Here is a 15,894-nt window from a genome sequence, read left to right as displayed (position 1 = left end):
TCCACTGTACTATCAGGCTCTTAATTACTACACTGTTTAATGACAAAAATTCTGGTCTCAAGTCGAGGACTACCTGTATAGAAAGACTAAAATCTTATATGAGATTTCAGTATTTCTGCACAGAACTCAGGTGATACCCACACTTGTGTGAGATTTGATGATTCAGCTTTTAAGAAGAAAAAACCCCAGAAATAATTCTAATTTGAATTGGGGAATTAGATGGCAATGTTTTTCAGAGGCTGGATGTTTGGGTGGCTATTGATGCTCTACAGGTAATCCTTGACTTAGGGCCATTTGTTTAATGACTGTTTAAACCAGTGTTTCTCAACCTTGGAAGCTTGAAGATGGGTGGACTTCAACTCCCAGAATCCCCCAGCCAGCAGGCTGGGGGATTCTGGGAGTTGAAGTCCACCCATCTTCAAGCTTCCAAGGTTGAGAAACACTGGTTTAAAGTTACAAAGACACTGAGAAAAGTTCTCACACTTATGACTGAGGCAGCATCCCCACATCACGTGATCAAGCTTCAGGTGCTTGGCATGTTATCTACAATGGTTGCAGCATCCTGGGGGTCCTAGGATTATCATTTGCAAACTTCCTAGGGAGCTTCTGACAAGCAAAGTCAGTGGGGGACGGCGGATTCGCTTAACAACTGCACGATTCACTGAACAACGGTAGCGATTCGCTGAACAACTATTCCCAAAAGGTCGCAAAACGGGCGTACAACTCACAAACAACTGCTTTGCTTTGCAGCAGAAATTTGGCTTAATGACTTACTTAATGATTTACTTAACAACCGTGGCAAATGGTCGCAAGATGGATGCATAACACCGGCCTCCCACCGGCCGGTTCGCTCCCACAGAGAGGGCCTCCTCAGGGTGCCGTCGGCCAGACAATGCCGGCTGGCGACCCCCAGGAGGAGAGCCTTCTCTGTGGTGGCACCTACCCTTTGGAACAATCTACCCCCAGAGATACGAGTGATTCCAGACCTCCGGACTTTTCGTCGGGCCCTAAAAACTTACTTTTTTCAGTTAGCCAGTCTGTCTTGATTTTAGGGTTGGTTTTTAAAATTTTGATACTGATTTTAAATTGACAAATTTTAAATTATGGGCCAAATTTATTAATTATTTTAAATCTGTTTTTAATTGTAATGTTATGTATAAATGTTTTTATTTTGGCTGTTCACCGCCCTGAGTCCGAAAGGAGAAGGGCGGTATAGAAGTTTGAATAAATAAATAAATAAATAAATAAATAAATAAATAAATAAATAAATAAATAAATAAATAATAAATAATAATAAATAAATAAATAAATAAATAAATAAATAAATAAATAAATAAATAAATAAATAAATAACACACTGACAACTGCCTTGCTTAGCAACAGAAACATTGTGGTTGTTAAGTCAAGGACTACCTGTATTTCTCCGCTTCACTGTACCCACTAAGCTAGGAATAAGATTCTCTGAGTTCTTGGGCATCAAAGATGGAACTCAAAGCATCTCTATTTCGTCCCCAAGCCAGGAAACTGAGGGAAACAAGATCCACAGTCTACGAACAGCAGGTGGATCCGGTGAAGCTGCCACCATGATTTTGGCAGATTCCATCAGCAACAAACAGCTCCTGTGGGCCAATCCCAGCCCACTTGGGCCTGGTGGATAGCAACATTAACAGTGGTAACCACAGGGTTTTACCAAGAGGCAATGGCCGGGTAACAAGTGGACAGAATCATCTCTGTGTCAGGGTTCCGAGTAACATATCCACAGCAGGCAAAACTCCGAGGCAGGTAGATTCCTCAGAAGAATAGCTTTATTGGATATGCCATATTGGCATATGCTAAAATGCACCAGCTGAAATGTCCTTGGTTCTCAAGAGAAAGTATTTTGTTTTGGCTAAAAAAAACCCAGCTATCTCTACTCCCTCCTCCCTATCCCTTAGCTCCAGATGTGGCAGGCCTGAAGCCTCCAAATGGCCTCAGTCAGGTCAGCTTCAGGGTTGACCCACTCTGTTCATTAAACGTTCTTAGATAGACTGTGACGCATCTCCCTCTATAGATGCAAACTTTGGATTTACAGCACTGAGGAAGTGTGTTTTTCCACCCATAAACTTTTGGAACACTACCAGAGTATGTGGTGGGCTTTAGAGCAGGGGTCTCCAACCTTGGCAACTTTAAGACTTGTGGACTTCAACTCCCAGAGTTCCTCAGCCAGAATTCTGGGATTTGAAGTCCACAAGTCTTAAAGTTGCCAAGGTTGGAGACCCCTGCTTTAAAGTACCTCCTCTAGCCTCCATCTTTGTTGGCCAAGAAAGATAGTTGGAGTCACCATGAAGTTCCTTTCTGGTCAGCCAGAGATAGACCTAATCACCTCACCCGAACTACAGGGGTGTCCAATCTTGGCCACTTTAAAACCTGTGGACTTTAACTCCCAGAATTCCCCAGCCAGCCATGCTGGCTGGGGAATTCTGGGAGTTGAAGTCCACAGGTCTTAAAGTGGCCACGATTGGACAACCTTGCGATACAGAAGAGGAATAAATTCAGAAACCGTTCAAGGCATCAAAGATTAACCCAACAGCTATTCTGCGGTATTGGTTGACTGTTCTGCATTGTTCTTGGTTTCCTCATGGTCCTTGCCAGTGGCAAGTTCCTGTCGCTGTTCTTCAAGAAAGCAGGATTTGATCTACATTCAGAGGGAGTCAGTGCCTGCAGCTGAAGGGAGGGGTTTTCCTCTGGAGAAGAATCTTAAATCCTCACTTCTATGTAGAGGAATTTTTCCCTCGATTCTATCTTTCAGTGATCCTACAGTTCAGAGATTCTTTTTTTTTTCAGACACGGGATGACAGGCAGGTCCTCACCTTATGACCATAATTTTTGTTGCTAAACAAGGCGGTGGCTAGGTGGTGAGGTGCACCCAATTTCATGACCTTTTTTTGGTCACAGTTGTTAAGTGAATCACTTCGGTTCCTAAGTGAATCATGAGGTCCTTAAGCAAATCCATCTTACCCCATTGAGTTCGCTTGTCAGAAGCCAGCTAGGAAGGCCTCAAATGGCGATCAGATATAACTCTGCAATCACCATAAATACATGCCTGTTGCCAAGCAGCCAAATTTTGATCACATCACTGTGGGAGAACAAGGACCAGGTTATAAGTCACTTTTTTCAGTGCCATTGTAGCTTTGAGCAGTGGCTAAATGAATGGTTATAAGTTGAGGACTGCCTATATTGGAAATTTAATCAGTGATGGACTTCCCACCTGCCTTCACCTAACATGCTAGCTGAGCTTGTATTAATGTTGATTAGGGTTTGTTGTGACTTACTTTATAGGCAAACCAGTTTAACTGGTTAGTTTATAATAGTGTAACAGAATAAACAAGAGTTGGGAGGGACCTTGGAGGTCTTCTAGTCCAACCCCCTACTCAAGCAGGAGACCCTACACCCTTGATGGCGAACCTATGGCACGTGGAGCCATATTGGTGGGCACGCAAGCTCAGCTCCAGCATGCATGTGCATGCCAACCAGCTGATTTTCGGGCCTTATGGGGCCACTGGAAGTAGGGAAACAGGCTGTTTCCTACCTCTGGAGGGTCTATGGGGGTGAGGAAGGCCTGTTTTTCTCTCTCCCCAGGCTCCAGAGCATTTCTAGGAGCCTGGGGAGGGCAAAAACAGCCTTCCCCACCCGCTGGAAGCCCTCAGGAGGCCGGAAACAGCCCTTTTGCTAACTTTCAGTCCCACCGGAAGTTGGCAAACGGGCCGTTTCCAGCTTCCGGAGGGGTGGAGAAGGTTGTTTTTGCCCTCCCCTGGCTCCTAGGGAGGCTCTGGAGCCTGGGGAGAGTGAAAAACGGGCCTACCGGGCCCACTGTGCCAAAAGCTGGGGGAGCATGGGGGGGGTGTCGTGCGCACATGCATAGGGGGCAGGGCGCATGGAATTATGGGTGTGGGCGCACGCACGCACGACCCCCCCGGGCTCACCTCGCTTTTGGCACGCGATGGCAAAAAGGTTAGTCATCACTGCCCTATGTCATTTCAGACAAATGGCTGTCCAATCTCTTCTTGAAAACCTCCTAGGTGCGCGTGCCACCTAGCCACTGGTATGCGTGACATACCAGTGGCTTCTAATTAGCTCGTCCCAAAGGTGTTTTTTCAAAAGGCGACTGAACTTTGTTTGTTTTTCTCTGAAGACGTTTCTCTTCTCATCCAAGAAACTTCTTCAATTCTGAAGACTGAAGACAGAACTGAAGAAGCTTCTTGGATGAGAAGCGAAACGTCTTCAAGGAAAAACAAAACAAAACAAAATCCAGTCGCCTTTTGAAAAAGCATCTTTGGGACACCATGACCTGGATGACTGGGAATCTCCAAAGACCTTCTAATTAGCTTGTTCCCTCAATTTATCCTATATTTGCATTTTGGACAATCTGGGAATGTATCTCTGAACCCAGATCCCTTCTCTGACCCACTCAGAGATAGGCCTCTCACTCTCTCTCACATCCTGAGTTTACCCCAAAACTGAAGTCATATTCTTGGCTACTAAAACACTGAAGAATCAGTCTTGCCTTGCCTGCAGGGGTGGGGAACAATGGACCTTTTATGACTTGTGGACTTCAATTCCCAGAATTCTTGAGCCAGCCAATGGAATTCTGGGAGTTGAAGTCCACAAGTCATGAAGGGGATATTGTTCCCCACCTCTGGTCTACAGCAGGGGCCTCCAACCTTGGCAACTTTAAGACTTGTGGACTTCAATTCCCAGAATTCTTGAGCCAGCCAATGGAATTCTGGGAGTTGAAGTCCACAAGTCATGAAGGGGATATTGTTCCCCACCTCTGGTCTACAGCAGGGGTCTCCAACCTTGGCAACTTTAAGACTTGTGGGCTTCAAAGCTGGCTGAGGAATTCTGGGAGTTGAAGTCCACAAGTCTTAAAGTTGCCATGGTTGAAGACCCCTGGTCTACAGGGTGTGAGTGGACAGAGGTCAAAAAAGTCAAGATAGTGTCCCCTTCCCAGTTGGTGCTCAGTCCTGATTACCAACAACACAAAACCTTGTTTTCAAGCAGAACGGGCACTGCCCCTTAATTGCAGATTTTGCCCTTTTGACACACAGGCCTGCCTGCACACACACAAACCTTTACGATAACTTTCACCTTTTCTTTTCTTGGCAATGGCTGAAATACTAAGCACCGGTGTTGGCTCAAGAGGCATGCAGATTTCCACCAAATTATGTTGGGGTGAAGACAAATCTATGAAAAGGAGAGGGGGGAAAAAACTTAGAGGAACCCGGGGCAGTCTGGAATACCCGCTGACTTCATTGTTGGGATCAAGGAGGGGGAAAAGAAAGCCAATTATTTTATTTAAAATGTAACAAACAGCAACAACCTTCTGCTTTTTCTGAACAGGTGGTATTTTTAAAAGAATCAAATCATGCAGCTGTTTGGGGAAAAAAGAAAACACAAATTAATAATTTTCTCCTGTTAACATGTAATTAATGTTTGGTCACAGTTCTTCCCAGGGAGTGTGCAAATAGTCAGAAATGACAGAATCGGGGAAAGAGATTGCTGGTTTTTTTGGTGCTGTTTCATTTCTCTCTGTGTGCCTGTTTGTGTGTCTGTGTGATTTTAATTGGCTTTAAAACAAAACAAGGACTTTTTTTAAAATATGAAAGAAACCCCCAGGTTGTTTTGTTGAGGTTTTTTTTCTCTCCTCATGAAGCATGAAATATTTGTAGTGGCTTTGCACAAGGGTTGGGACAAATATTTTGTGGCAGTTTTTCTTTCTTTCTTTCTTTCTTTCTTTCTTTCTTTCTTTCTTTCTTTCTTTCTTTCTTTCTTTCTTTCTTTCTTTCTTTCTTTCTCTCTCTCTCTCTCTCTCTCTCTTTCTGTCTTTTTTCTGTCTTTTTTCTGTCTTCCTTCCTTCCTTCCTTCCTTCCTTCCTTCCTTCCTTCCTTCCTTCCTTTCTCCCTTTCTCTCTTCTTTTACTTCTTTGTTTCTTTCTCCTTTCTTTCTCCTTTTATTTTTCTTCTTTCCTTCCTTTCTTCCTTCACTTCTTTCTTTTCTTCTTTTTTCTTTTTTCTGTCTTTTTTCTGTCTTTTCTTCCTTTCTTTCTCTTTTTCTTTTCTTTTTCTTTTTCTTTCTCTTTTTTCTTTGTTTCTTTTTCTCTTCTCTGTCTTTCTCACTTCTTCCTTTATCTTTTTCCTTCCTTCCTTTCTGTCTTCTTTCTTTGTTTCTTTCTCTTCTTTTTTCTCTTTGTTTCTTTCATTTTTCTCTTTCTTCCTTTCCTTCCTTTCTTTCTCTCTTCTTTCACTTCTTTCTTTGTTTCTTTCATTCTTTCTTTTCTTCTTTTCTCTCTTTCTCTTTCTCTTCTTTCTTTCTTTTTCTTTTTCTCTTTCTTTGTTTTTCTCTTTCTCTCCTTTCTCTCTCTCTCTCTCTCTCTCTTTTACTTCTTCCTTTCTCTTTCTTTTCCTTCCTTCCTTCAGGATTTCAAGGGGACATAGGTAAACCCCCCCTCTCTGTTCTCCTTCACAATAACAGCCATAGGAATTGTGTGAATTGATTGAGACAAAGGAACTTGCCCAGAGTCACCCAAGAGATTCTGTGCTGAAGGAAGACTAGAACCCAGGTCTCGCCCCTTCTAGTCCATCCCCATCCCCACTACATCTGATTGGCTGTTGGCCTGAAAGGCAGGAGCTGGCCCAAATTCAGCCAATGAGCTTCTGTGCCTGAAGAGGGACTAGAACCTAGATCTCCCCTCCCCTTTTTCAAATGTGAAAAATGGTCGTAAGCCACTTTTTTCAGTGCGGTTGTAACTTTGAATGGTCACTAAATGAATGTTGTAAGTCAACGACTACCTGGAGAGTAGGTAGAGTCAGTTTGGTGCAGTAACTAAAGACCCTGGGCTAGAAGCCAAGTGCCTGGGAGTTCTAGTTCTGCCTTAGGTGCAAAAGCCAACAAAGTGACTTTGGGCCAGTACTTCTCTCTCAACCCACAGAAGAAGAAGGCGAGGACAACCTTCCCCTCCCAAAAAAAAATGTGTCCGACAAAACGACAGCGACTTGTCCAAGCACAGACGGGTGAAAAGAAGAAAAGCTAGTCCCGTAGAATTGGACGAATTCGAAGCCAATGCCAAGATGGATTTGCATCTCCCCCCCAAAAAATTTTGCTCCGTTCCTCTTCTCTCTCCCCCCCCTCCTTCCCCGCTCTCCTCTCCTCCAGGCTGCGAGTCTGCCAAAACCACCCTTAATCTAGTAATAAACTTAAGAGGAGCCGAGCTGAGGGAATGGCGTTAAAACGGCTTTGGCTGTAATTTAGCGGATTCCCTCGAAGACATTTTTGCATCGCTGGCTGATTAGGCGTCTTTTGGAAACAGGATTATTGGATCGCTATGAAACAATTGCTCTCTGACCTTCCGAACGGTGGTGCTGACTGCCAGCCAAGGCCGGGGAGGACATAACAAAACCTAACCTAAACAGGCACCGTCCCCGGGAGATGTCCTGTTGTTACAAGTTGGCTGGCAGATCTTTGAAGTTGGCTCCGTGCCATCGTGCGAAAATTGCCGCCCGCATATTTTGAAACGGAGTCTCCGTCTGGGGGGAAATGGGGGAGCTTCTGATCTTGGCAAACACAGCTTGTTCGCCGGCCTGTTTTAACCCTGGACCGTTCTGCTCTCCCCGACACCAGCCACTCAGGAGGAGAGCGGCTCAGACTGGATGGCATCAAAGTGTCCCAGATGGCAGGGCCGTAGAGGAAGCAGCCAGTTTACTAGAGCGGTGCCGTTGATTTGAATGTTCCAATTTCGGGGTATTTGTTGGGTTTTTCTTTCCTGTTAGGGTCCATGAAACTATACATACAGGTGGTCCTCTACTTATGGCCACAACAGGGATCAGAATTTCTGATGTTAAACGTATCCCGCATGGGATTTGCCAATGGCATCTCCTTGCCCACTTTGCAAGATATATATATATATATATATATATATATATATATATATATATATCTTGTGTGTGTTTGTATACACACACACACACATACATACACACATATATTGAAATAGAGAGATAGATGATAGAGACAGAGAGATACTAAGAGCCTTGGTGGCACAGCAGACTAAAGCACTGTTAAGTAGCACCAGCTGCCTGCAATTACTGCAAGTTCAAATCTCACCAGGCTCAAGGTTGACTCAGCCTTCCATCCTTTCGAGGTAGGTAAAATGAGGACCCGGTTTGTGGGGGCAATAAGCTGATTTTGTATAAAAAAAGAACACCGCTTGGGGGGGCTGAAAGCCCTACTAAGCAGGTATATACAAAAGTATGAAGGCTATTGCTTAACGCATTGTAAGCCGCCCTGAGTCTCCGGAGAAGGGCGGCATATAAACCAAACCAATAAATAAATAATACAGATATTGGTATTACAGGTAGTCCTCAATTTACAACCAGAATTGGGATCAGAATTCGCTAAGCAAGGCACTTGTTAAATTAGTCATGCCTAATTTTACAACCTTTTCTTTTTGCCATGGTTGTTAAGAAAATCACAGCAGTTAAGTGAATCACATACAGGTTAGTCCTTGACTTACAACCACAAGTGAGCCCAACGTTTCTGTTGCTAAGCGAGGCATTTGTTAAGTGAGTTTTGCCCCATTTTACGACCTTTCTTGGTTAAGTGAATCACTGCAGTCGTTAAGTTAGTGACAAGGTTGTTAAGTGAATCTGGCTTCCCCATTAAGTTTTTTTTCTTGTCAAAAGGTCACAAAAGGGGGATCACAGGACCCCGGGACACAGCAACGGTCATAAATATGAATCAGTTGCCAAGCGTCTGAATTTTGATCACAGGATTATGGGGATGATGCAATGGTTGTAATTGTGAAAAAAACTGTCATAAATCACTTTTTTCAGTGCCGTTGTAACTTTGAACGGTCTCTAAACGAACTGTTGTAAATTGAGGACTACCTGTAGTCATTGAGCGAATCCAGCTTCCCCAACTGATTTTGCATGTCAGAGGTCGCCAATGGCATGCAAACCCACCCCATCCAGTCCAGGCAAAAACTTCTCCACGGAATCAGTCTCTGGTGCCCAAAAGGTTGGGGCCCCTGGTATAGGATTTCCTGCCTGAGGAGGGGGTTGGACTAGAAGACCTCCAAAGTCCCTTCCAACTTTATTAATCTGTTATTCTACCCAGTGGTGAAATCCAAATTTTTTTACTACCAGTTCTGTGGGTGTGGCTTGGTGGGCTTGGGAGGGGAAAAGATACTGTAAAATCTCCATTCCCACCCCATTCCAGGGGAAGGATACTGTAAAATCCCCATTCCCTCCCCACTCCTGGGGGAAGGATATTACAAAATCTCCATTCCCACCCCACTCGGGGGCCAGCCAGAGGTGGTATTTGCTGGTTCTCCGAACTACTCAAAATTTCCGCTACCGGTTCTCCAGAACCTGTCAGAACCTGCTGGATTTCACCCCTGATTTTACCCATTTTGTGGGAGTGTCAGGTTGTTGGTTTTTTTCCTTGATGGTTCCTTGATTAATGCACTGCTTTCTTGCTTGATTGCGAGAGCGGCTTGGGTATTGCTTTCTGTCTGATTGTGGAGAGTGCATCCCCAAACACCAAATAGCAGTCAGAAGATACAATGAAAACTCTTTAATCTCACGGGCAGACTAAACTATAGTTTCAGCTGGGAAACTGTGAGTAGACTAAGCTATATCCGAAAACATTAGGGAATTCCTGAAAGCTTGGCATTCAGACAAATCAGCCATCAATAGACGCATAGAGATAAGCTATATTTACAAACCATTCAAGAGAGACAATAAAAAGGCTTAGAAGGAAACAAAACAGACCAGAGACACATCCTCTCCAGCAGCCAACACCCAGATAAGCAGGGATTAACACCAGACAAACAATCAAGCATGAGACAATATCCCAATCAAGGAATTACCAAGGAGAAAACCACACCCCCACAAAAACCAGCAGGGCACGTTACTGTGTATAAAACAGGGAGCAGGCTCCATACTCACTGGCACTCATGATGTTACCTAGGTGGGTAATGAAACGTGCCGGCTGGGGAATTCTGGGAGTTGAAGTCCAGATATTCAGTCAAATGTGAATGATTGAATGTGACGATTGTTCTACGCTTGGGAGACCTGCGTTATGTTTTCCCATTGTGCTTTTTATTCTTTTGCCCTCGGTTGTTTGTTAAAATCATCTACCTCTTCCTACCCATCACGCCGAGCAACAGTGGGACATCAGAGATCTTGAGAGATGGAAAAGGAAGTGTCAACCCGGAAGTGAACCTGGCTGAGGCCATCTTGGAGGCTTCAGGGTTGCCACACAACAGAAGGAGGGGGGAAATAGCTAGATAAGGTTTTGTAGCCAAAACAATAAAGTTTTCCTGTGGGAACCAAGGTCATTCTCACCGGTGGTTGGCCAGAGGAGGAGTGAAGTAACCAAGCAACTGGCCAACACCTGGACCAGTGATTTGGGTGAAAGAGGAAACTAATCTTTTAGTTAGGTGAAAGCCGCGGGAATTTTCAGAGTCGGCTTTTACCAGTTGTGCCAATATGATGTATCCAATAAATTGTTCTTCGGGGAGAAAGAACTCAGAGTTCTGCTTTCTATGGGTGTATTATTTGGAACCCTGACAGGAAGTGGGTTTCTCTGGAACAAAAAAAAATCCAACTCTTTTTTTTTTCTTTCTCCCCCCTCCAGACGATTCCCTCTACGAATCGCCAGAGCCCATTTTCACCAGCAATAATTCCTGCTGCAGCTTCACCGTTCCCGATGCCTTCTTCGTGGTGGTGCCGATGTTTTGGACTATCCTCGCTTCCTAGCCCCCGGCGGAATTGCAGACGAGAAAAAAGGGGGGGTTTTCTTTTACGGCGGCAGCTGCAAAAACCAAGGGGGGTGGAGGAGGAAACGTATTGGAGGAAGGAATGAGATCGAAGAAGAGGAGTGTTTGTTACCGGATCAGAAACGATACACTTGGGATGGGGGTGTGTGGGGGTGTTGCAAGGATTTTGATCTCCGGCCTCTGCCAACGTCAAGCGAAGAAGGGGCCCTGGATTTCCTGCCTTTGCCTTTGCGTCTCCTGAAAAAAAACAACACCCCAAACTGAGCCAACTCCACCCCCCCCAAGTCTGATGCAGTACAGAGGAAAGGAAAAAGAGGCTCAAAAAAAGTTTTTTTAAAAAAAAAACAACAACAACCTGTGACATGGGGAGCTGAGCTGGTTTTATATTTCAAAAACAAAACAACAAAGACCTCTTATCAAGCCAGCTGGTTTAAAAAAAACACCCCCAAACCCCTTTAGATTAATCCCCCGTGGAGTTTTTCTTTTTAAAATCTCTAGACCAAATATAGTCGTTTTTTTATTTTCTTATTTTTCTCAGCTTAACCTTTTCTGTTTTTTGTGGGTTTTGTTGTTGTTGGGTTTTTTTGGGAGGGTACGTGTGCGTGTGTGTATTCTAGACTTTTTCCACAACTGGAACTCAAAAAAGAGACATCGCAATGAGGGGGGAGGGGGAGAAAGCAGAAAGGAAATATGAGGTGTTGGTGCCTCATATTTTTTCTTTTTTTTTTTTTTTTGAGAAGGGGTTGGGTGGGTTTGAGGGATATCCTTTACATTCCCTTTGATGTGGGGTTTTTTTTTTCTTTTTGGCTTGACTATGACGATGTAGCGTCGAGGGCAACGGTGGAACCTCTCGCGGTGACCAAATTTCATTTTTTTGTGATGGTGGAAACCCCTTAACGAAGAGAGCCACCAACTGTAACGAGACCATTTCTTCAAAAACAAACAAAAAAGATACCTTGAGGACTAGAATACTGTTTATGCCAAAACCTGTTACTCCTTCGGATTTCTTTGTTGTCATATTCCATGGGTATCGCAGGCTCACTGCCACTTGGAAAAGAAAAGAAGAAAAGGAAAAAAAAGAAAAGAAAAGAAAAATAGATTAATAAAAAGAGCATCTCATACTTCCGGGGCATTGCTTTCCTCGATTTCTCCAAGAAAGACAGTGGAAGATGTATATCCTCAAGACGAATCGAAACTCTGGACTGTGTTCTGTGTGTGTTTAAGGGTCAAGGGGGAGGGAGGGTCGTCTGAACAGAAGGATGATTTATGCAGGTCTAAAACTGGGAAAGTGTAATTTGTAAATCTTGTTTTTTTCTGTTCATAAAGATAGCTTGGATTTGGGGAGGGGCGTGGGGGGGGGAGGAGAAACCAGCACAATGCAACTGAAGAGGCAACATCCGGACCACGCTGCCCATGTGGCTGTACTAGTTTGAGGGGTGCTGAGCTGCCGAGTTCCAAAATGGTGGATGTTTTGGGGTGCCCTCCCTTGCCGACGAAATGTCCTGAATGACCAATTTTCACACCCAAAACCAGCCATTGCCTTGTGGGCTTGTAATGCGTTGATCCATTCTGTGATGAGAAGATGGGATCAGCGGAAAATCGATCCTGCGTGGTTCTGAGCCAGGCCTGAAGTAGATTCCCCTTTGGGTTTCTTGGCTTGGAAATCCCTAAAGCAAACAAAATGGGGGATTTGACTTGTTTGTCGTCCTGAATCTCCCTTGTTTCTTCCCTCCATCCCTTTCCTCGGTGGTGTCTGCCTTTCTGCATGTGTGGACATCAACTCCCAGAATTCCCCAGCCAGCTATGGCTATGCTGGCTGGGGAATTCTGGGAGTTGAAGTCCACATGTCTTCAAGTGGCCGAGGTTGTGAAACTGCTCTAAACTTTTCTTAAACCCAACTCCTTTCTTCCTCCTGACCTACCATTAGAATTTATCTAACCAGGGTAGGAGAAGAAGACGTAAAGGGGCTTATAAATCCAACACCGATAGTCCTTGATTTATGACCGGTTGCTCACCGGCTATTCAAAGTTACGACAGGCCCCCAAAGTTAAAACAACCCAGTTCCAAAGTTCCAATATCTGCCCCATGGTCATGTGGCCACATGTCAGGTATTCAGCCTCTATGACCGTTTGCAGCACATGGCCACAATTTACGATTTTTTTTTGTTCTTCCAGAAACAAAAGGGGTCAGGGGTCTCCAACCTTGGTAACTTTAAGATTTTTGGACTTCAACTGTTGTGGCCCGTCAGCAGCCTGTGCAGCTAGTAGCTGATTCCGACAGCGAGGAGGCTGGTGTGGTGCTGCGCCAGCAGCCTGTGCAGCTGGCACTCGAGTCAGACAATGAGGAGGCTGGAGAAGATGTGGTGTCAGAGACGGGGATTCAGCCAGGGCCTTCAGAACCTCCAGAAGCTCCTATAAGTGAAGAGGAGGAGCGCGCAGAGCTGCCAAAAGGCAGGAGTGGCTCCTCAGGAGGAGGTCTCCTCGAGAGTAAGGCTTGGGGCTAATTGGCCACTCCCTTATCTTATTTAAGGAAGGACTACAACTGAGGCAATTTGCAGGGAACAACTTTGTTTATTCTCCTTCGTGTCTTGATCTTAGTTCTCTTATCAGTTTCCTGCAAATTGCCTCTGGGCTTTCTGCCAACCATAGTAAGATTACGATTATTTATTCTTTGGATTCTTGTAGGCTGTTAAGAAAGTTAATTAACAGCCTTTATCTGAGATAGACTGATTTAATTTAGTAAACTAAGGTTTGTACAGACTTTGTGTGTGCTGCGTTCTTTGGGGTCCATAGCTGGGGCAGAACATCAACTCCCAGAATTCCTCAGCCAGCAAAGCAAAGGTGGCTGAGGAATTCTGGGAGTTGAAGTCCACAAGTCTTAAAGTTGCCAAGGTTGGAGACCCCTGCCCTAGTGAACAATGACTTTGCTTTACGGCAAAAAAAAAAAAGGTTTTTAAAAATCACGCAATGACCTTGCTTTTTGACGGTCATAACTTACAATCATCATTGCAAGGTTCAATTACGGTCATAACCTGAGGATTTCCTCTATATAAAATGAAGGAAAGAAGGGAAAGAGCTTAATGAACAAATCCATTCGAATTTAGAAGCGAAAGGAATCAGATGAGAGGTGTGATTTTGTAGAGACGCTCTGCAGTGGTCCAGTTTACACGTTGCACTAATGCGCCTCTTGTTTCATCATGGTTTATTCAATAAGCTATGATAGTCTAACTTCACAAATGGCACTAAGCCCACAAACTGGAATTTTCTGACCTTGCAAGCCCACATCAAACAAATAGCATTACAGGTAGTCCTCAATTTAACAACCATTCTTTTAGTGTCCAGAGTTACAACGGCATGGAAAAAAGTGACTTATGACCATTTTTCACACTTATGACCATTGCAGCATCTGCATGGTCACCTGATTAAATTTTGGAACCTTAGCAACTGGTTCATATTTATGACGGTCGTAATGTTCCGGGATCATGTGATTCAGTGGTGGGTTGATCCCGGTTCTGTCCGGTTCTTCCGAACCGGTAGTAAAAGCAGCGGAAGGCTCCACCCATTGGCCCGGATGTCATAATGGACAATCTGCACGCACGTGCGCCCCCGTTGCAAACTGGTAGTAAAAGTAAGTAGAACCCACCCCTGATGTGATTCCCCTGGGTGACCTGACCAGCAAAATCAATGGAGAAGCCAGATTCACTTAACAACCATGTTGCTAATTTAATAATTGCAATGATTCACTTAACAAGGGTGGCCAGAGTTGGGTATCACATTAATGTAACAACCGGTTTGGCCAGCATCAAAAATGCGAGTGCGCGCATGCATGCACGCGGCTTCAAAAACATGGCAACTATACAGGACTGGATAGCGCCAGGGCCGGTGGGCGGGTCCAGCTGCTAGTCGGAACTACCAGTTTGCCCGAATCGGTCTGAACCGGCAGCAGCCCACTTCTGGGCAAAACTCACTTAACAAATGTCTCGCTTGATAATAGAAATTTTGGGCTCAATTGTGGTCATAAGTTGAGGACTACCTGTATGCCCTGGTGATGTGTGATTTAAATCACTGCACTCCACTCCAAAAGTTCAGAAGAGCCAATGCACAAAAGCTCCAGTTTCTGATCCAAGATTGGATGAGGCTTGTGGCTCATCCAATCCTTGTGGCTGGCAGGCCGTGTGAAGCACCTGGATTGAGTAGGCTTTTTGGGAAACTGCCTTATCCCACAGATATTTTGGCTCGGCCTATCCCACAGATATTTCCCCTTTGGAACACAACACCATCAGGCAGACTTGGGCCCAAAACCTGGTTCATTTGCCTTTTTGCCCAAATTCAGAGGTAGGATTTGCAAGGAGGGCATAGCTGCAGCTTGATGAGAGTTTTTTTGCTGATGTTGTGGTTTCTGTTGTTTTAACACAAAATAGGGAAAGTTTACAGAGCTACCAGAATTTGTCACAACTGCTTAACAACAGCTCTGCTCCGAGTCACACAATTAGGAGGAAGAGTGCTCAGCGTGGTAAGGTCAGCTACTCCCAACCATTCATTTAGCGACCATTCAAAGTTGGCAGCAGCACTGAAATAAGTGACGTAAAACAGATCCTCGCACTTAAGACTGCCACAGCATCCTCACAGTTACGTGATCAAAATTTGGGTGTTCGGCAACTGGCATATATTTATGACAGTTACAGTGTCTTGGGGGGGTCACGAGATTGCCGTTTGCAATCTTCCCAGCTGGCTTCCGATAACTACTGCAGTAATTCGCTTAGCAACCATGGCAGAAAAGATCGTAAAATCGGGTGAGAGACTCCCTTAAGTTTGTTTATTTAACAACAAAAATTCCGGCCTTGGTTCTGGTTGTGGGTTGAGGGAAGCTGGATTTGCTCGGCGACCGTGTGATTCACTTAACAGCTGCGACAATGGTCATAAAAACGGAGGCAACTCACTTTTCAACCATCTTGCTTAGTAACAGAAATTCCGGTCTCAATTTGTGTTGATACGATGAGGAGGACTGCCTGCACAACCCAAGATACCTGTACAATGAGATATTTTTAGAAGGTTTCTAAATTCTCTGCAATTTTGGAC

At 44.6% G+C, this 15,894-nt stretch overlaps 1 protein-coding gene across 1 annotated transcript in view; it reads left to right on the top strand.

Annotated features, from left to right (window-relative positions):
• EFNA2 (ephrin A2) overlaps positions 1–10,796 on the top strand; it is a 325,831-nt gene extending 315,035 nt beyond the window's left edge. Inside the window, exon 4 of the mRNA XM_070931856.1 lies at positions 10,675–10,796. Within this exon, the coding sequence (XP_070787957.1) occupies positions 10,675–10,796 (122 nt within the window). The remainder of the gene's footprint in view (positions 1–10,674) is intronic.
• The last annotated feature ends 5,098 nt before the right edge of the window (positions 10,797–15,894 follow it).

The sequence above is a fragment of the Pituophis catenifer genome, unplaced genomic scaffold (assembly GCF_029215685.1).
Source record: "Pituophis catenifer annectens isolate HBS135680 unplaced genomic scaffold, rPitCat1.0.hap2 SCAF_1, whole genome shotgun sequence".
In the NCBI taxonomy this organism is placed as follows: domain Eukaryota; kingdom Metazoa; phylum Chordata; class Lepidosauria; order Squamata; family Colubridae; genus Pituophis; species Pituophis catenifer.
Note: the sequence above shows the minus strand (reverse complement) of the source record. Positions and strands in the feature narration are given on the sequence as shown.